Source organism: Terrapene carolina, unplaced genomic scaffold (assembly GCF_002925995.2).
Source record: "Terrapene carolina triunguis isolate 2854851 unplaced genomic scaffold, T_m_triunguis-2.0 Scaffold96, whole genome shotgun sequence".
Lineage (NCBI taxonomy): Eukaryota > Metazoa > Chordata > Testudines > Emydidae > Terrapene > Terrapene triunguis.
In genome coordinates, this window is record NW_020664447.1 from 30,625,435 (window position 1) to 30,646,715 (window position 21,281).

Genomic DNA, 21,281 nt, shown 5'->3' on the forward strand with positions numbered 1-21,281 from the left:
GGAATGCTGAGATGGCAACAAGGTGTACTTTGATGGATGATCCAGCCAGGCCTTGCTGCTTCAGACGCAGTATAGTCCAGGATGAATGGTATATATGCCTGAAGTGGGGGTATGTGACTGCGATCACCTTTTCCATTTGGCCAGATAAGAGGCCCTGGTGGAAGGTTTCCTGCTACCAAGGAGCACCTCCCTCACCAATTCCGTGCATTGGAGTGCCATTGAGTTTAACTATGAAGCTTCCAAGCCATGAGATGGAGGGACTGGAGGGCCGGGTGAAGCAGGTGGACGTGGTCCTGTGTAATCAGACCAGAGAGGGTCAACAGTGCGATCGGTGTGTCCACTGACAGCTCCAGAAGCATGGTGTACCAATGTTGGCGTGGCCATGCAGGAGCCAGCAGAATTACCTCCGCCTTGTCTCTGCGGATCTTGAGGAACCTTGTGATTGAGTGGTATCAGAGGGAAGGCATACAGTAAACGGTTCCCCCAGGGTATCATAAATGCATCAGAGATAGAGCCCAGACTGTGCTTTTTGAAGGAGCAAAACGCTGGACACTTCCTGTTGCTCCTGGTGGCAAATAAGTCTACCCTGGGAAACTCCCACCATTGGAAGATGGAATGTATAATATCCATCTGTATGGACCACTCGTGACTGCGGAATGACCAGTTGAGGTGGTCCACAAGCTTGTTCCATGTTCCTGGGAGATTAGCCCACTCCATTCACCTGGAGGCGTCCTTACAAAAATCCCACAGGTGGAGAGCCTCCTGACAGAGAGGGGAGGAGCGGGCTCCGCCCTGCTTGTTTATATAAAACATGACGGTGGTGTTGTCGGTCAACACCGCCATGCACTGACCTTGCAATATGGAAGGTCTGGCAGGCTAGTCTCACCGCTCTGAGTTCCTTTACATTGATGTGGAGCGGTATCTGACTGTGACCACCTGCCCTGAGTATGTAGGTGTCCTAGGTGTGCCCCCAAACCCAGGTCTGATGCTTTCATTACTAAGGTCATGGATGGTTGAGGAGTGCTGAATGGGGACTCAGTTGCAGACCATGCGAGGGTCCAACCACCAGCCTAGGGTATCTACGACTCGCGCCGGTACTATTACTACCGAGTCTAAACTGTCTCAACCTGGGTAATAAACTGAAGCGAGCCACGCCTGGAGTGGCCTGAGCCTCAGCCTGGCGTGCCTGATCACATAGGTGCATGCCGGCATGTGTCACAGGAGACTGAGGCATGTCCTCGCGGTCATAGTAGGGTATTTTCTGAGAGTCTGAATGACATGTGACAGTGTTTGGAATCTGGATTCTGGCAGAATAGCTCTTGCCTGAACTGAGTCCAGCACCACCCCAATGAATTCTATTCGTTGGGTGGGTGACAATGTTGATTTGTCCACACTGAGGAGACGACCTAGTCCCTAGAAGGTGAGTCTGACTAACTGGACCTGGGACTCCACCTTCTCCCTGGAGCACCCCCGCAGCAGCCAGTTGAGGTAGGGATACGCCTGCACCTGCCTCTTACAGAGAAAGGCTGCGACCACGGACATGCACTTGGTGAACACCCGGGGGGCTGTTGATAACCCGAATGGGAGCACTGTGAACTGATAATGTATGATATTCACAATGAACCTCAGGAAATGTCTGTGAGCCAGCCAAATGGTTATATAAAAGTACGTGTCATGTCGAGGGCAGCATACCAGTCCCCTGGATCCACAGAAGGAATAATTGCGCTCAGGGAGACCATGCGGAACTTCAATTTTACCATGAACTGATTGAGTCCTCGCAGATCTAAGATGGGTCTCAGACCCCCCTTTGCATTGGGGATTAGGAAATAATGGGAGTAGAATCCCTTGCCCCATAGCTCCTGAGGAACCTCCTCCACTGCCCCTATAGCAAGAAGCGATTGCACCTCATGAATAAGGAGTTGTTTGTGAGAGGGGTCCCTGAAGAGGGTGGGAGGAAGGGGAGGAAAATGGGAGAGAATATCCCACCTCTACCGTGTGAAGAACCTAGTGATCCGATGTTATATGGGACCATGCACGGTAGAAGTGGGATAGACGGTTCAGAAAACGGGGGGAAGGATCCGGGATAGTGGCTGGTATGCCGTCCTCGGGCATCCCTAGAAAATCCTTGCTTGGACCCCAATGATGGCTTGGTTGGGCCCTGCCCTTGGCCTGAGGGAGGGTTGGAAGGTCTACGTTTATTATTCCTGCCCCTACAACAGTATGTATCCTGCCTTGGGCAGGGCTGGTATTGTCTCTGCTGCTGTTGGGGCTGAAGCTTGAAGGGTTTTCTCTGGGTAGCAGGAGCGTGCATCTCCAGATATTTCATAGTTGCCCTTGAGTCCTTTAGGCTGTGAAGCCTCAAGTCTGTCTGGTCCAAAAACAGCCCTGCGCCCTCAAAGGGAAGGTCCAGCAGGGTCTGCTGAACTTCCAGGGGAAGCCCAGAAGCTTGGAGCCACACGGTTCTCCTCATGACCACCCCAGAAGAGATGGTATGTGCCGCAAAGTCAGCTAAGTCAAGGGAGACCTGCAAGGATGTCCTGGCCACTGCCTTCCCCTCCTCGAATTCAGCCTTTGACTCAGTGAGGAGCAACTCCTTGAATTTGGACAGAGTCCCATGAGTTAAAATTATACCTGCTGAGGATAGCTTGTTGATTAGCTATCCTCAGCTGTAGGCCCCCCCGCAGCATAAACTGTCCTGCCAAAGAGGTCCATACATTTGCCCTCTTTAGCCTTGGGAGCTGGCGCCTGCTGCCGCTGGCACTCCTTCTCATTTACTGCCAAGTCCATCAGGGAGTAAGGGTGTGGGTGGGAGAATAAGAATTCATATCCTTTGGAGGGAACGAAGTATTTTCTCTCCACACCCCTGGAGGTGGGTGGAATGGAGACTGGAGTCTGCAACAGGGTATAATAATTGTTGTAACTAGTTTTAATGACCGACAATGCCACTCTGGAAGGGCCTTCCTGGGCAAGAATGTCCACCATCAGGTCCTCTGACTCAATGGACTTTCTCCACCTGTAGGCCCATGTTACTGGCAATGCAGCGGAGCAGGTCCTGGTGTGGTCTGTGGTCAATGGGCAGAGGACCTGAAGCTGATGCTCCTGCCACTGCCTCATCAGGCGAAGATGACTAGGAAGCCAGTGGAGATACAGGGTCCTCGTGGCCCACTATGAGTCCAGGTTGCTCCTGGGTAGCATTGGTGTCCAGTGGTTCGGCACAGTCAGATGTGACCTGGGCTATGGGTGGGTCTGGAACCAGTTCTGTTGTCCCCTCTGTAGTATGAGGGGGCAGTCTGGATAGGGTCACCTCTGTAGCACAAGGGGCAGGTCTATCCACCAGTGACCGTGCAGGATGATACCCAGATATCATGGACTAGAAACCCTGGAAGGGGTACCCTGGGCCTGATGGAAAACCCAGGGGGTCCAGAAGGGCCATTGCGGTTGCCAGGTCAACTGTGCGCATCTCTGGCACTTATCTGACCTGTGCCTACTGCACCACGAGTAGTAGGAGTCGGCCTCAGGGTCTGAGGATCCCAAAGGCGATGATCACATCAGTGCTGACAATCCCTGAGACGGTGGTCGGTGCCGAGAAGAGGAAATCAGGGATCGGTGCCGTGACGATCGTGTAGAGGAACAGTGCCAGCTGTCCCACGACTGAGACCAATGCTGCGTGTCTGGTGCCGGAGAATGGCTCCTGTGTTCTGGGGCCATGTCTCAGAGCCGGCCGAGAGAGGGTGACTGCGATCAGTGCCGACCCCTCAGTGCCAGAGACACTGATCGTCACGCTCCCTGCACCGGGAGATCTTGTACCGAGGCCAGTGCCGGGGGATGTTGTGGTGATGTAGACCGGGAACGGTGCCAGTCTGGTGATGAAGAAGGCCTCATCATCACGGGCTTGCCTCTAGATCGCACTCATCTGGGTGGTGCCAGAGGCTTCTTTCCAACAGCAAGGGGCTGAGGCACAGTACTTTCTACAAGTTCCTTTGCAGCTTGAAAAGTGTCTGGGGTGGAGGGAGGTTCCAACTCCTCCTCCAAGCAGTGCCCTGCCGGAGAGTCACTGAGTGCAGGGCTCAACAGTGCTAACTGGGGCGCCGGAGTCGACAGCATGAGGTCTTGCTACTTGGAAGTTAAGTCCTTCCTCTGAGGCAGCAAAGTCTCCCTGGATGGTCTCGCTCTCTGAGGAGAGCGCCCTCTGTCTGCCTTCTTATGGGGCACTGGGGATGTTGACTAGTGCCGGGGTGCCATTCCATGCTGCAGTGCCGGGGATCTCCAGTACGGAGGGTGTCTAGCACCAGAGTCCTTCCTCGCTACCGATTTGCAGACTGATGCCGGGGCGCTCTGCACCAAGCTCAAGCCCAGCACTTGGCAGAAGGGTGCTGCTGGACGGACTGCGGCTTCCATTAACAGCTGCTTCAAATGGAAGTCACGTTCCTTCCTAGTCCTAGGCTTGAACGCCTTACAAATCTTGCAGCGCTCAGACTGATGCTCCTCCCCTACACACCTCAGGCATGAGTCGTGAGGGTCGCTATTGGGCATAGGCTTCTTGCATACACTGCAAGATTTAAATCCCACTCTCCAAGTCTATCCTAACTACAGATGATAAACTATAAACTAACTACAAAAGAAAAACTGTGTAGGACTAAGTAATAGCTACGGGAACACTTGCAAGCAAGCGAAATGCAGTTCTAACGCCGCCAGTAAGAAGGAACTGAGGGGGGGAAGGGGTGTCGGATCAGCAGGGTCATATATTGAGAGCCATGAGGGTGCCACTCCAGGGGGATCCCTAGCCAACCCGACAGGAGCTGCGGAGGGGAAAAGTTTCCGACGACCATTCACGCAGCATGTGCACACCTGATTGGAATCTATGTGAACAATCACTCGAAGAAGAACAATTCTATCTATCCTTCATCACAACACCATACCACTACCACCAACACGGGCCAGTACTTGCATGAGATTAGCTCACAGATGGACAACAAGTTGAAACTGAACCTGAGCAGGACAGGAGTGATGCTTATGGACAGAGGAAAGCATTCAAGAGTTTGCAGCCACAGTGCAATTTCCTTTGGTTGGAGGCACACACCCACAACTGAACAATTCAGTCAATACCTTAGCACTACTCTGATCCCTCACTGACACGGAGCTCTCACATGCTTTCTAGTCAATTGAGGATGATAGACTTCAGCCCATCCTGACCGATGATGCTGTCACCACTTCTTGGCTGCACTTCAGCAATGCAGTATGCCTGGTCATGCAGCCTTCAGCACTTAGAGTTCTGTACTAGCTGGAATTTCCTGAAGTCTCTCTCTTCAGCAATGCAGGCTTCCGGGAACACATGAAATTTATCCTCTACTCTCTACACTGGCTGCCCATAGAACACCACATCAAGTTCAAGGCCTCTGTCCTTATCTTCAAAGCACTCCATGGCCAGATATCTGAAAGACCACCTAAACTTCCAGGATGAAGACTTGTCAACAACTTTTCTCCACTGGCACAATGAAACTTTCTACGATAAGGTAAAACCTATCTGTGTGGGAGACAGTGCTTTCTCAGGGGCCAGCCTGAGCTTGTGCATTGAATTCCCCCAGAAACTAAGGACCATTACCAACCTCACCAGCTGGTGCTCCAAGTGCAAGGTGCATTTCTTTGATCTACCTTCATGAACACTTTGCAATACTTTGAGTGTACATATCACGCATGAATGCACACATACCTAAAACCTACCAAAACAAGACACTTCATTTTGCACACTTCTCCCCTCAGGGAGAGAATGACCAACATGTGACAGAAGTCTGTCACATCACTTTTAAACACACTACTGGAAAATGCTCATACTCCAATGATGAGTGCTGTGTAACAACTGACATAGAACAGAAATAAAGAGAGGGAGTTCCATAGTCCTACTGGACTCTTGGTACCTCAGGAAAAAGATTAAATGTAGTATGGACACCCAATTAATAGATGAGAAAGTTCCATAATTTAGGGGTGAAGTAACGTGAGTTGGTCAGACAGCAAGAAGAAATTCACTTGTGAAATCTCTTTTTCACCGACCTTCCTGGAGCCTGCTGAGTTCAATGTACGGTAGTATTCGCAATGAGACTGTTACAAAGAAAGTCAGAGTTGGTTAACTGAAAAGCCGATTTGCGCTAGGCTATAAATTAGTTTCTATCATATTGCTAAACCCTGGGTTCAAATGCACCCAGCTAGGATCAGGAATACATTTCTATGTGGAGTGACTTAATTACAATCAAGCTGATTAAACTAAGCTTCAAGAGAATGTCAATGCATTTGACTCTGGAAGTGTTCATACTGTGTAAATTCTTTGGAGGATTAACGGATGCTATGCTAAAATATTGGCCAATAACTCACAGGAAAGGTCCAATTTCTTAGGGAAAAAACTAGGCAAACCAAGTTCCCTAGCAAATGGCGGTGTACTAAGTTTGTGCAAGTCAGAGATGCCCATTACAGTACTGAACAGAGCATGTACTCAGAGCAACTCCACCACCTCACATATCCCACAACTATACAATCTATTCCTTGCATCAGAATTTAGCTGCAGAATCTCACCTCTTTTAAATTATGTTACTATCTCTGCAGCTATAAGGGCTAACCTTTAAAACACAAACCAAGTGTAAACAGAGGCAATAATGCTTGTTTGTGTCTGCCTAAAACAAGTTCAGACAGACAATGTCCCATTCATCTCAATCAAGGCCCTCTGAACTCAAGTCATTCTGCAGCAGAGATCTGGCATTTTTCCCCAATGTCAAAACTCATTTTTACAACTGAATGTGTCATTCTGCTGCAGCCAGGTACCTGAGTTCTCTCTACTCTACTAGGCCCTACCTGCAGCTCCCATTTGTTCTCCACAAGAGAGTTAATTGAATTATAGTGCATACTCCCTGCACTGCACCATGGAGCCCGGTAAAAGACAGTTACCTTTTCGTAACTAGTGTTCGAGAAGTGTTGCTCATGTCTATTCCACAATAGGTGTGCATGCTTGTCACACGCACCAGCGCCGGAAGTTTTTCCCTTTAGCAGTACCCGTAGGGGGGCAGCGCCTGCCTGGCGTGGTATAAGGGGAGCTGAGCACTCCCGCCACCCTCAGTTCCTTCTTGCCAGACAACTCCGGCAGAGGGGAGGGAGGACGGGATGTGGAATAGACATGAGCAACACATCTAACACCAGTTATGAAAAGGTAACACTCTTTTCTTCGAGTGATTGCTCACGTGTATTCCACAATAGGTGATTCCAAGCTATATCTGCTGGAGGTGGGTAGGAGTTCACAAGTTCTCGGGACGGAGTACCGCTCTGTCGAACCTGGTTTGGGAGACTATCACATAGTGCGAGGTGAACGTGTGAACCGAAGACCACGTGGCAGCCCTACAAATGTCCTGTATAGGGACGTGGGCCACGAAGGCAGCCGACGAGGCCTGTGCCCGAGTTGAGTGTGCCCTCACAGTGGACGGAGGGGGACACCCACCAGCTCATAACAGGACCGGATGCATGAAGTGATCCAATTAGAAAGCCGCTGCGTGGAAATCGGCTGGTCCCTCGCACGCTTGGCCGAGGCAACAAACAGTTGCAAGGACTTTCTGAACGGCTTGGTCCACTCAAGGTAGAAAGCCAGGGCCCGCCGTACATCAAGCGTGTGGATACAGCGCTCCTCACTGGTCGCATGAGGCTTGAGACAGAGAACTGGTAGAAAAATGTCCTGAGCCATGTGGTAGGGCGAAGACCACCTTCGGGAGAAACGCAGGGCGTGGGCAGAGCTGGACCTTGTCCTTATGAAAGACCGTGTACAGAGGCTCGGAGGTCAGGGCCCTGAGGTCAGGGCCCTGAGCTCCGAGACCTGCCTGGCTGACGGGATAGCAACCAGGAAGGGAGGTGAGACCAGGAGCACATGGCCAACAGATCAAACGGGGGCCCCATAAGATGAGCAAGCACCAGATTCAGATCCCACAGTGGGACCAGGGGCTTAGAATATAGAGACGGTCCAAACCTTAAGGAACCAGCCAGTCATAGCATGAGACAACACCATGTGTCCTTGCACCAGGGGATGGAAGGCTGAAATGGCTGCCAGGTGCACCCTGACTGACGAGGGGGCCAGGCCCTGGGACCTCAGGTGGAGGAGGTAATCAAGGATAAGTTGGAGCGGGGCGGCCATCAGGGAAACACCCTGGTCCACCGCCCACCTAGAAAAACGAGACCACTTTGCCAAATCGGAGCGGCGAGTGGAGGGCCGTCTATTTTCGAGGAGGACTCGCTGAACTTGTTCCGAGCATGTCCTTTCCTCGCCACCTGGCCACTGAGCAGCCACACTGAGGTGAAGAGCTGCTAGGTTGGGATGGAGGAGGTGGCCCTGGTCCTGAGAGACCAGGTCCGGGCGGAGTGGCAACAGCCACGGCGGAGCCACTGCCAGGCCCGAGAGGGTCCCGTACCAATGTTGCCTGGGCCACGCTGGGGCTACAAGAAGGACCTGGGCCTCGTCTGTCTTTATCTTTTCCAGGACCCTGCTGATTAGAGGGAATTGGGGAAAGGCATAATGAAGCTGGCCCGACAAGGACAGGAGAAAGACATCGGAGATAGCGCCCCTCCCCAGGCCTCCCGAGAGCAGAACCGGGGGCATCTGTTGAGGACACATCGGTCCGAGGTGAGCCACGACCATTCTGGGAGGAAAGCACACAATCTGTTGGAGAAAGGGAGCTTTATTGGGGGTGGATCGCTGCTGAGAATTGGTGGGGTATCCCCGAGTGTCCTGTCAAAAACGCCTTTTACCCACCTGCTTGCCCTTAGAGGACCCCAGGCTGGGAGGCAGGCCGACACTGCCTCTGTGGGTGTTTTCTATAGTCCCGCTGCTTCCTATGGGCGGTCTCATACTTTGGGAGGATGGCCTGGGCAGGAGCCTGCTGCGGCTTAAACTTGGGTTTTGCCGGAGTAGGGACATAGAGGCCCAAGGTCTGGAGGGTCGTGCAGGAGTCTTTCATGCCATGCAGCCTTGTGTCTGTTTCCTCTGCAAACAGAGCCTTCCCGTCAAAAGGGAAATCCTGCATTGAAGACTGCGCTTCACTGGACAGCCCAGAGAGCAGGAGCCATGATGCCCGTCTGATGGACACTGCCGAGGCCATGCACTGTGCGGCCGTGTCCGCTGCATCCGAGTCAGCCTGAAGGGATGCCTTAGCGGCCGCTGTCCCTTCCTCCACCAGCGCAGTAAACTCCTTCTTATCGCGCTCACGGAGGGAGTCCTCAAACTTGGGGAGGGATCCCCAGAGATTAAAAACATATTGGCCCAGGAGAGCCTAATGGTTTGCTACTCTTAGCTGGAAGCTTGAAGACGAATAAACTTTTCTCCCGAAAGCATAAAGCCTCAGTCTTTGTTCTTAGGGGTCGGGGCTGGCTGACCCTGCTGTTCCCTATGGTTGACCGACTCGGCCACCAAGGAGTTGGGCGCCAGGTGGGTACACAAGTATTCATGTCCCCTAGTGGGTACAAAGTACTTGCATTCCACCTTCTTAGAGATGGGAGCCAACGAGGCTGGTGTTTGCCACAGGGCATTTGAAATTCTTGCCACCCCTTCGTGGAGCGACAAGGCCACTCTGCCCGGTGCCGAAGGGGACAGCACATTAAACAGGGAGTCTGAGGGCTCCTCCATCTCCTCTGCCGAGGTGGAGGCTTGCTGCCACCCTTTTTAAGAGGTCTTGGTGGGCCCTATAGTCCTCTTGCAGGACACTGAGGGGGGCGGGGCTGCGATCACCTCTTCCAGGCGAAGCGAGGAGACCGGCGCGGTGCTTTGGGTGTTGGCCAGCACCGGAGGATCTACCACTTGGTTGGACTTCGGGCACAGTACCAAAGACACGGGTCCCACCGACTCCTTCCTGGACGGTATAGCGAGGTGCTTCCGATGCTCCAGCCACCAAGTGAACCCCCACTGGGGGCTGCAACAGAGGCCACGGTGCCCACTGGGCTGGCCTCGACTGGCCTGGCCTGTCGATGGGCGGCTATGAGCGGAGGCCGGGCTGGCGTATGAGCCGCTACTGCCTCTGAACCGGGAGTAGCAGCGGTGCCGGGATCTACGTCGGCCACGGGAACCCGCGATCTCGACGCAGAGGAACAGCAACGACTGTAGTAGCTGCTCCACGAACGGCCTCAAAGGGTGGACCCGCGACTGAGATGCCAGTGATCGACGCCCGGGGCTGCGGTGCCTTGGCGGAGACTTGGAGTAGGAGTCCGAGCAGGAACGGCATCGATGGTCGTGCCACAACCGACTGCGGTACCGCCTTCGAGACGAGGACCGTTGGCTACTTCTGCCACAGTCCGGTCGATGTTTGCTACGCGAAGACTAGTGGTGCCGGGAGTTCCAGTCAGACGGCACCCATCTGGAAAGTCTGGCTCATGTCGAGGGCGATCCACATGGACTGAGCCCTGAACGGTTGCTGGGCGGTGAGCGGCATTGGGAACGTTCCCTTGACCACGACCGGTACCGGCCCGGTGGTGAGTGTGGCGATCCCTGCGGCGGCTTGCCCCTGGAGTGTGGGGCCGACATCCGCGGCGCTCCTGGCACTGGCATGGACATGACATCCCTGGCCACCTGGAGAGCTTTGGGCGTAGATGGCATCCGGACATCCGGAGAGGCCTGCTCCGAAGGGGCTGGGCTACTCCGCTCAACGCGAGTCGGAGGCCTAGGGCCCAGTGGAGATCGAGGACTGCTCGACATGGGCCTAGCCTCTGTCCCAGACTTCCCTCGGTGCCGCTGCGAAGAGGGGGTCTTTCTGGTCCTCTTGGCGTGCCCCGTAGAGGGGGAGCAGTGCCGATTGGTCGATGGTACCGCTGGGTCTCTGCGTACCAACACCGCAGTGCCGGTTCACAGCGGCGTGCCGGGGTCAGGGCCAGAGCCGACTCCATCAGGATTGCCCGGAACCTAATGTCCCCTTCTTTTTTGGTCTGGGGCTTGAACGACTTGCAGATCTTGCACCTTTCGCTGATATGGGTCTCTCCCAAACAGCGCAGACAGTCTGCGTGTGGGTCGCTCCTGGGCATAGAACGCCTACAAGAGTTGCACGACTTAAATCCCAGGGCGCGGGGCATGCCCCGGCCCAGGCTCCCTAACTAAACTAACCTAAAACAGCTAACTGGCTACAGGTACTAATGAACGAACAAACGAAGAGTTCTGGGGACAAGCTGCAGCAAAGCTGGAGCTGAGTAGTTCCGATGCACCTTCACTGGCGGCAAGAAGGAACTGAGGGTGGGGGGAGCGCGCAGCTCCCCTTATACTGCGCCAGGCAGGCGCCACTCCAGGGGTCGCTCCCCCCCATAGGTACTGCTAAGGGGAAAAACTTCTGGCACCGGTGCATGTGGCGAGCACGCACACCTATTGTGGAATACACGAGCAATCACTCAAAGAAGAACAGAGTGTTAGACAGCCAAAGTTGGGTCCAGAAGCTGAGGCTGGCAAGCTAGACTGCCTAGAGCAGCGTTTCTCAAATGCGGCCACCAGGGGCTTTTCTTGTGGCCACAGCCTCTTGAGATGTGATTAGGGGAAAGCAGCGGCCCTGTCCCCTCCCTGGTGCTATGGATGCACAGCCTTGGTGTTGGTTGCTTGGGCTTCCAGCAAGGGTTGAGCAACCGGTGAGTTCCCCATCTTTCCAGGGATTGTGGGGCTCAGGATTTGGGCTTCAGCCCAGCGGTGGTGGGGAAGCAGGCTCTGGTCGTGAGGCTTTGGGATCCAGCCCCGGGGCTTCAGGCTTCACCTCCCCCCATCCCCATTGCCCACTGGCGTCTCCCCCAATCCCCCATCCAGGGCTTAATTTGTCCCCAGACTTCCCAGGGCTGAGTAAGTCCGCTGTGAAACGTGATATTAACAGACTTCCTAGCTAGCAATAAATAAATTACAATGATTTGGACATGTATCTATGCATATTTATTTGTTTTTCCTAAAGCTAATTGAGTATTTTAGGAAAAAGTGAGCGCGGACACCAGCAAGAGTTGGTGGCCACACTGAGGCCACCAAATAATTTGTCCTGAGAACCTCTGGCCTAGAGAGCAGATGATCAGCTGAGGCCTGAGAAATCAGATAGATAAGCCACTGAAGTCTGCTACAAGCCCCCCTTCTTCCCCAACATTTGGCATTCTAGATCAGTGAATATTTTCTTCTATGAGCTACAGATCTGTGTTTCTGTGGGTGTTTCTCTGGTAATGAGGGAATAGGAATAAAGAGTATTTGAGGGCAGAACAAGAAATTAAATATCATGGAATTTAAGAATTGTTCCTGCAATGACATTGGACCCTGCTCATGCTTAGCAGCAAAGAACAGGAAACAAACAAGGACCTTGTAACTTAATACCACGACTAAAGATCTGTACATACTTGGAAACTTTCACCCCTTAATCCAGCAAGTATCAAAGTGTAGAAGGAACATGTGCATATCAAGTTTACTTTGTTTAAAAAGAGAAATACCACGCCCTGGCAGTCATTAAAAGGAGTAGTTTTTTTTAAAGCAGTTTTATTACTGTCACCATATACCAAGGAGGAAATGCAGAGTGAAGTACCTATTACTTACTTGTCCTGCATATTGTCCAAATTTCTTCCTGAGGCCAGTAGCCAATCCAGCAAGGCATTTGGCAGCCAAAGCAACCAACATGACATTTGTGTCCTTTCCAACAACCTGCAAAGGAAGGACAACATTACAGGCAAACAGGCCAGATATCAGAGAATCAGAAGAAGTCTAGGCAGAGTGCTACTTGCATTGAAAGGATGGCCACAGCAGCAACAGTGAATTTGTCCAAAGTTAAGAGTGAAGCAGTTACTTGGGGTACCAACTTGAACTGGGCCGGATAATTTCATTCAATCCCAGAAGGATACTGCATCACTGTCCTGGTACACTGAATGATAAATGTTGCTTCAATCAGTGAACTGTAGTAGTCCTAGCCAGTCAATGAAGTTCCCATCATACTATGTTAAATTACTCCTGGGGGAATTCTGCCCCACTGTGCAATGCTGAATTTATGCAGAATTAACTATCTGTGCAGAATTTCATTTTTCCCCATGGAATTGGTGCGGCAGAGCCGCTGGACCCAGCGGAGCCCAGCTCTCCAGCTCGTAAATACAAGACACTGCCAAGGGGTAGGGAGAGCTGGAGGGTTCCAGGCAGCTGCAGTTCCCAGTGCATCTTGAAGGAAGGAGGTGGTGTGCAGGAAACTCTGTACAAGCCCTGGAACCAGCATCAGCTGTTTCCCTGGGCTTTATTTATTGGGGGGGGGGGGGGGGGGGGGGGGGGAGTATCAGAAGTTGGGGCGGCAGAGTTCCTCCCCCCCCCGCCCCCAAGATGTGTCCAGCTGGCATGTGACACACCCAGATTGAGGCACCCAATAAAATGGTAACAGAGAAACAGGAACTGGGTTGTTATAGGGGTTTAACTCTTCTCCTGGGAGAAACTTTTTTGTTCTTGTATTGTTACAGACATACTTGCTAACAAGTATTTTGAAATAAAATTACCAAAATAATTGAAACTGGTGTGATTATACTGTGTTATTTTGACAAAGAAAATATGCAGAATTTTATAATATTGTGCACAGAATTTAATTTTTTGGTGCAGCATTTCCCCCAGACTATTAAATGGCTATGTACCACAGTTTGTGATTGCCATCTTCTGCTCAGAAAGTTTTAGGATGTTAGTGCGAGTTATGCCTTGCATCTGGACTCAAAAGGGTCATTTGGTTGCTTCTACCACAGGCCCGAAACTCAATGTGGTGTACACACACACACAGATATGTGTACATTTTACAGAGTGCATGACAGACCCAAACTCAAAGGCAATCAGAAATCAGATTCTAATTCTTTCCAGAAAGAATTCTACTCTCTCTAATTGAGTGTGCATCAATTGTGAGTGTGTACTTGGTGGGGTGGCGCATTTAGTAGTGGTTGATCTCAAACAGGTACATTTCAGGACTGCCTTTAAAAGGATGTAGTTTTCCAGTAACAAAGTGTGCCTGACTAACTTGAAAGTCTCAGACAGGAAGCCATATGGATTTCTGATAGAAGAGTAAGTCAAGGGCTGGATGAGACAAGTCTTCCCCATTTTGCAGAACTATACTTTAATAAATACAGACTGGAATTAACTTAAGACCAGGTGTTTGGATGGGGAGCTAAAAAGGCCCGTTGAAAGCATACATCTAAATGCATGTACATATTACACATTTACAATGTAGTGCCATTTGTGTGTCTAAAAATGGCAGTTTTATGAAGAGCTGCAGGTTGTGGAGGTACCATTCTCCTCTACTTGGGCTTGTGAAATCCCAAACCGGCAGCCAAAGCCCTAGAAAACTGCAGTCCCCTAAGGGAGCATTGAGTAGGGAAAGGATTTTGCATGCTGCTCCCCCAAAAATCAGATTTGAAAGTTAGGATTGTAATACAATCAAGTGAAAGCATTAAATTGCCACTATTTTTGCACCTTCATAAGGAGACCATTTGGTCTGAAGGTGGAAGGAATATGATCAATCCCTAGAGACTTGTGGACAAGGTTAGGAACATAGGAACTGCCACACTGGATCAGATCAGTGGTCTATAACCTACCACCTGCTTCAAAGGAAGGTGCAAGAAGCCCTGCAGTAGGAAGTTGTGCAGTAACCTACCCGGAGTGTTACAGGACAAAGGGGAAGTTTCTTCCTAAACCGCACCCATTAGAGGTTCTCCTTTTTCTCTGAAGAATGGGGTTTATAGCCCTTCTATATCTTTTTATTTTAAATCTTTACTATAAGAACTCTGAATATTCTTGTTATTTGTATAATCATCCAATCCTTTTCCAAATCCAGTTAAGCTCTTAGCCTCTGATGTTACATAGCAATGTGTTCTACAGGCCAATTGTGTGTCATGATACCTTATAATTCTGCTATATTCTTTTTGAGAAAGGGTGACCAGAACTGAACACAGAATTCAAGGTGAGAGCATACCACTGATTTATCTAATTATATTTTCAGTATTTTTCCTCCATCCCATTTTTTCTAAACTGGCCTCAAGTGTCTGTAGAAAGAGGCACATACCCAAATGTATTATTGGAGGAAAGGTCTGTTGGATTCTCATACTATTTGAGAAGACTACAGGTCCCAATGTTCAACGGAACAGAAGCAAACCAAAATAATTTAAGCACCACCCTATTGGGTGGGTCTGTTAATCAAAGGTGTAATGTTAAGAGTAATTTGGACATAGGCATTGTGCCAGTATTTGGTCTTATGACCAGTGGTGGCCTTTCAAGGCATTAAAACCTAATCTTTTGGCATTAAGCAGTTAACTGCTGCAATATACAAATGCAAAATACATATAACTGGTACAGCGATTTTTACCTTCTTAAGAACTTTCACCATGTCTGCATAGTCCCCTGCTTCCAGTTTGGGATTCTTCACCAGCATTTCAACAGCTTCCAGAGCTTCTTTCCTCTCTTGCCACTTTTTGGCTTCCTGCAAAACAAAGCATTCTACATTTGTGTACACCAGACACCTAACAGCTCTAGGAAAGCTCACTCTAGACAGACCGTAGACTCTAGAGCCTAACTTTGTCCCAAGAAATTCAAGTACTCTTAGTATCCTCATATACTCTAAACTTGGTGGTTACAACTAGCCATTAGAATGCACTCTCACATTTCAGTTTCCATCTTGATTTTACACCTATTTATGCAGATTAGACAGCCTATATCGTGCAAGCCAGCTCCCTATTATTCATGTAACAGTACTGCCTATTTGCAGGATGTATGTCAGTCTTAAAGTCCATCAGCCCTCACCTCTCAATATTGCAGAAATAAGAGTTAGCGGTTTATACTTACTATTTTGTCATAGAAGTCTTTGGGAAGTTTGGAAAGAATCTCCACAGCTTCCAGTAGCTCATAAGCATCCACCTGTGGGACAACCTCATCCCCATCATCTCCTCCTGCAGGCCAAGAGAAGAAAGATTAGTGGAGGTATGCAAGCTTAGCAGAGAGGCTTGTCATGTCAGTCAAATTTCATTCTTAACATCCCCATGCTCCCTTCATCAAAGAGAAGAGGGGAAGTGGACTATGAATGGTAACGTTTTTGCTACTTTGCTACTAGGATTATGTTCAATACTATTTTTCCCCCCAAATGTGTCTTGTTGATAGGATGGTGTGCCCCACTTGCTTTAGGTCTCTTTTAATTAAATGCACCTTTCTGGTCTGTTCTATTTCTTACTGTGTCTTTTAATAATGACGTGTTTCCAAGTAGAGTACCAACATCACATAGGTTACCTCCATCTGCATCCCCTCCAGCTGCCTGCTGCTGCTCAAACTTGGCTTTCAGCTCTTGCTGGGAACGCAGGAATCTGGTCTGTTTGGGAGCTGCTGGCGGTAGTTTGACCCATTCTTCTTCCAGCTCTTTTAGCTGTAAGAATCACAAGAATAATTCTCAAGGCCTAAAGCATGAAACATAACATTCCACCCACTGATACAGGATTACTCCAGGCAAGCTTCCACCTTATTAAAAAGCAATGGTATTTCCCCCCCCAATTGTCAGGAATTTTCTTCTTTAGGTTTTAATCTTATAATCTGGTTGTGCTATCCTTTCAGTTCACTTGCAATGATATTGTAGTCCTACAATATTTGTCCTATTGTGGAGATAGAGCTTATAGAACTTATAGACTATCAGGGTTGGAAGGGACCTCAGGAGGTCATCTAGAGATGACGAGAGGCAACAAAGCTAATCTCCCTCTTCCCAGAGGTATGGTAAACTCATGGTTTAGGATTTTGACTAGTTATATTTATGTGCATAGAAATATTACCGGGGTGAGGGGAATGTTTACTAAAATAGAAACTGGTTAGAACAGTGGGAAGAGGTTATTTTTGGCTTTTGTGAAGAGGTTATGATCTAAATAAAGAGGAAAAATGGCTGGTTGAGTATATTAAAGTCTTATGCTATAGCCATGCCATCGCACGCAGAGAGATTAATAAAGTCACTAGGTAAGCAGGGTTGGGTCAGCCCAGCTTTGAATACCTAGTTGTAGAAAGCAGTACTGGTAATTCAGTTTTTCAGGAAAAGGAATATCTTTTTGAATATCGCTGTATACCAGAGATGTTACTACCTTACTGTTTAAAAGCAACAACTTCCCATCTGACCACAATACTCAATTAAACAGGGGATGGATGTGTGGGCATTTGAAAAGCTCTGAAGATTGAGTATTTAGTTGCCATAACACCATGCTATTACATTAAGACCTTCCTGTGCATAGACAATGCTTATCAAATCCTGGACATTACCAGAACGTATTTATTTTTGTTATAATACATTGCAAGTTCTCTCTTCTTTGCCAAGAGAGAATGGTGACCCTGACACCTAGTTATTAAAGGGAGCAGATGGCAAGTGTAGTTGCCCAAAAGAGATGGGGAGAATCTAAACTACCCACCTAAATTCCCCCTTTAGTTGCAATTGGATATGGTATTTTTCCCATGTCTCACCCACCGAAGAAGTAGTGAACAGATTTGCTATGCATCTTTAACCAGCATGTTGCTTAGTTACCATTTTGAAGCCACAAAAATGAAAAAAATAATTTTGTTTTAGAGAGAAAAAGTTAGGTGTTTTTACCAGACAGCAACAGTTTTCAGTAAGACAGAAAGGCTCAAGAAAATACATGCTCAGGTAAAAATATCTCATCCTGGTATATAGCAGGGGGTTATGAGAATTAGTTTGAACACTGGAATATTTATGAACCTTAGTTCATAAAACTTTGCTCAGATAGATACTTCCTGTAGCCTACCTGAACCGAGTTTATGTTCTGTAATGGTGGTCTCAGAGCATCCCTTATCCAGCGGTAGATCTCTACAGCAAGGAGTTTGGCTTCATCTCGAACAGCCTTCTCTCGAGACTCAAATAGTTTTGGCAGCACTTTGATAATTGGCTTTAGTGAGATTATTTTTGAACCAAATTCACTGAAAGTTAAAAAGAATACATACGGGTGTCAATGGCAGAGCGCAAAATCCAACAAATTCAGCCACAAAGACCATCAACATTAATTAGCTATTATCTTGACACAGCTGGGGTCCTAGACAGAACTATTGTATAAACTGATGCCTTCATAGGCTGTGTCTCGTACAAGAGGTTGTGTCATAATATATACTATCAGCAATGGTTCTACATATTAACATGCATTGCCATCATTTACCAATCTGAAGCTACTCATTTGTAGTGTTAAAGAACAGTTGCTCTATCACAATTCCTTCCCTCCTTCATATAGTTTGGAATAATAAAACCAGGCTTTTGAAACCACTTCAAAGCATGTAATCCAACTGCTGCTTAAGACTGTCCCCTTGCCAGAGAACAAGAAACCTCTTTAGACTGGAGTTTGTGTGACTTATTTTTCTGATCACACTAGAATCTCCTCTGACTATCCCTTGGAGGCACACTGCAGAAAAGCATTAGTCATTTTGCTATTTGTTAGACCAGATTAGTGAGCCATGGGTCATCTCACAGAAAGTGTGCGCTTTGACACACACTTCCCCTCCCTTCCCCCCCCCACACCTGGTCATCCACCCTTTGGTACCAGATTCTGCAAGTCGCACTTGTGCCTGTTGCACAAAGTCTCAGCTTTCAATCACTACTGAATGGGAGCACATCAGTACTCTTTCCGTACTCAGCTACTAAGAACTGGTCAGGTGCTATTGTACTCTTATGCTATCAGATGTTTACAAGAAGCTTTATAAGAAACAGATTAGCTGCAGGAGGAACATCCCAATCATGGATTAAGATACAGAATACAAATGAGTCACCAATCCTGTGCAAGGGAAGGTTAATATATACCAGAGTTTCCCAGGGAAGCATACTAGGGCCAATGTTGGTCCATACATTAGCCTACAACATGATTATGTCAAGAGACTAGGGATGATTGTGAGAAACTATGGAAGAATTTAGCTAGTTAACAGGGAAACAACAACAGACTAAAACCTGAGAAGTGTGAGGTAATGCACATTGAAGGAACATTTTATAATTAAAACAAATGGGTTCTAATTGGTTACACGCTTGACAAAGCTAGGCACCGATGCAGACAGCTCAAAGATGCCTGCTTGATACACAGGATGGGCCACAAATGCAGAGATCTCTGTTCTTGTATTAATACAGCAAAAATGCAAAAAAACAGTCTAGTCCCACAGGTCAATGGTGAGTTCCCCTTTGAATAAAGAATTTAGTTTTACCATCTCATCTCTGAAGGATATAAAATAATTTTATAGACTAGTTTAAAGAATTGAACGTAACTATAGAATGAGCTAGAGCTGAAACATGATAAGTGGCAGAGAAGGCTCATCAGGATTCCCAATTACACGGTTTGTTTTTATAGCACAATATGGCATGATTAAATAAGGTAACTTAACTGATAATTACTCTTAAATCTGGGACACTACTACAGAGGCATACATCTTAGAATTAAAAATAGGCTTTAGACGTAGGACATCATCTGCAGTAACAGTAGATGGGATAACAACAAAAGGCAATTAGGAACTCGCTGATTATTAGGGGGTTGCTCTCTTCAGAAGGACCCAATACTGGCCATTTGTATCTGTTCTAGAGATTCCTATGCTTAAAGTTTCTATTTCACATACCAAATACTGACAGGATCATGCATCAGACACAATAATCAGATATTGAAAATTTAGAGATATTTAGACTGAGAAAAAGGGGAGGGGGAAGTGTCTTGGGGGAGGAGAGAAGAGGACAACAATGATAAAAAGCCTACATTTAGCAAAGAGAAATACTACAGAGATTTGGCAAACTCCACATACTGGTGAACTTAGACACTTCCAAGGGAATATTTTTAAAAGTTAGCCTACAGATCAAGGGGACAGCTAAGTAACAGATACTACATGGAATTCCTGAATTAAAAATCTGAAAGTGCAAATATATCGAAAAGTATTCAGAAACTGCTATAAGCAAAATTCCTTTTTTTGCAGATTTGACACATGTAAGACACTTCATGTGACATTTGTACCCAAGATATGCTGTAAGTGTAAATTAAATGTAATTTTACACTTACACTGATTGGGCTTCTGAGAACTTTCAGTAGTATGTTATAGCCTTTCCTATTAAGAAACTCCTAGACTATGCCAGACACACAAATTCCCTTGCTCACCAGTTCTTGCTTTAAAATAAATTATTGCACAACACAAGACGCATCTTTTCTTTGGTTTGGTATGCATGCAATTAAAGATATTTAAAATTTGCTTTAGGACTGACCTGAACAATATCAAATTCTTTAGTGAAAGCTGTTAATATCCCAAGTGAAGAGTGTTGTTTCATCAACACCACACTAATAGATTATATTACTTTATGCATTAGCAATCAGCAGGGGGAGCATTTGTGGGGAGGACACAACCATTTTTATTTTAAACTCAAAGATATTTATTTACAATTGTTCTAGTTCATTCAACAACTTTGTTTCATCTGTTCAGAAGAGGCAAGTTCCCAAGCCTGGAATCAATAGTTCTGCTGGGCAATAGCTCTGCACCTAACATTCAAGAAAATGTTTTCATTAAACAAAGTCTGGCAAACAGATTGCCAAGACTGAACCTGACCAAGATACAAGAACAGTAATTGCAGAGAAAACACTCACATATGACTAATTCCCACACTGTCCCTGTCAGGGCAAATGCGGCCATTAAAAAAGGTTCAGTTCACTGAAGTCATTACAATCTAGAAGATTCAACAATACCAAATTCCAGAGCCACCTACAGCCTTATCTAAATTATCTGTTACTTAACAGCATGTGGAGTTGAAACAAGAGAACTTACCTCAGTGCTTTCCTCAATGTCTCTATACATGCTACTATGATCTTAGGGTTCTTGTTGTCCAAGCCTTTCAACAGCTCTTCTTGTACAGGTTCCCCTTTCTCAATTTCTATATACATTAAACATATGTCTATACCCAACTCCTTTGCTCTGGCTTTAGGTTGATTGAACACTTTATTTACAACTCCAGAAATCACTTCTCCTGTTGTCCTGAAAACAGATGACATATTTAGTTTTCAGCAGACAGAACAGCGAATGTAATTAGTTCTACGACCCATGAGGCATATGCACACATAGTAATACTGAGATAACTAAGCAAGCCTCACCTTCTGGAAACTAGATCCTATTTAGGATAACCATGGCAATAACATTCCCTAAAGACTTGCTCCACTATGTTACTGAACTTGGCTAGGTACTACACATGCACTTTACTAGCTAAAGAGTGTTCCCCACCTCTATGCTTGTTTCATGTGCCTGTTGCATCTTGTTTAAGATTGTAAAGCTTTTCATGGCAGGG

At 47.7% G+C, this 21,281-nt stretch overlaps 1 protein-coding gene across 1 annotated transcript in view; it reads right to left on the reverse strand.

Annotated features, from left to right (window-relative positions):
- The window catches only part of CKAP5 (cytoskeleton associated protein 5), a 103,475-nt gene that overhangs the window by 62,725 nt on the left and 19,469 nt on the right, over positions 1 to 21,281 (reverse strand). The window contains exons 4-9 of the mRNA XM_029911530.1: positions 20,768 to 20,974; positions 17,746 to 17,917; positions 16,244 to 16,376; positions 15,806 to 15,909; positions 15,330 to 15,443; positions 12,551 to 12,655 (exon numbers count right to left, since the gene is read on the reverse strand). Of these exons, the coding sequence (XP_029767390.1) occupies positions 12,551 to 12,655; positions 15,330 to 15,443; positions 15,806 to 15,909; positions 16,244 to 16,376; positions 17,746 to 17,917; positions 20,768 to 20,974 (835 nt within the window). The remainder of the gene's footprint in view (positions 1 to 12,550; positions 12,656 to 15,329; positions 15,444 to 15,805; positions 15,910 to 16,243; positions 16,377 to 17,745; positions 17,918 to 20,767; positions 20,975 to 21,281) is intronic.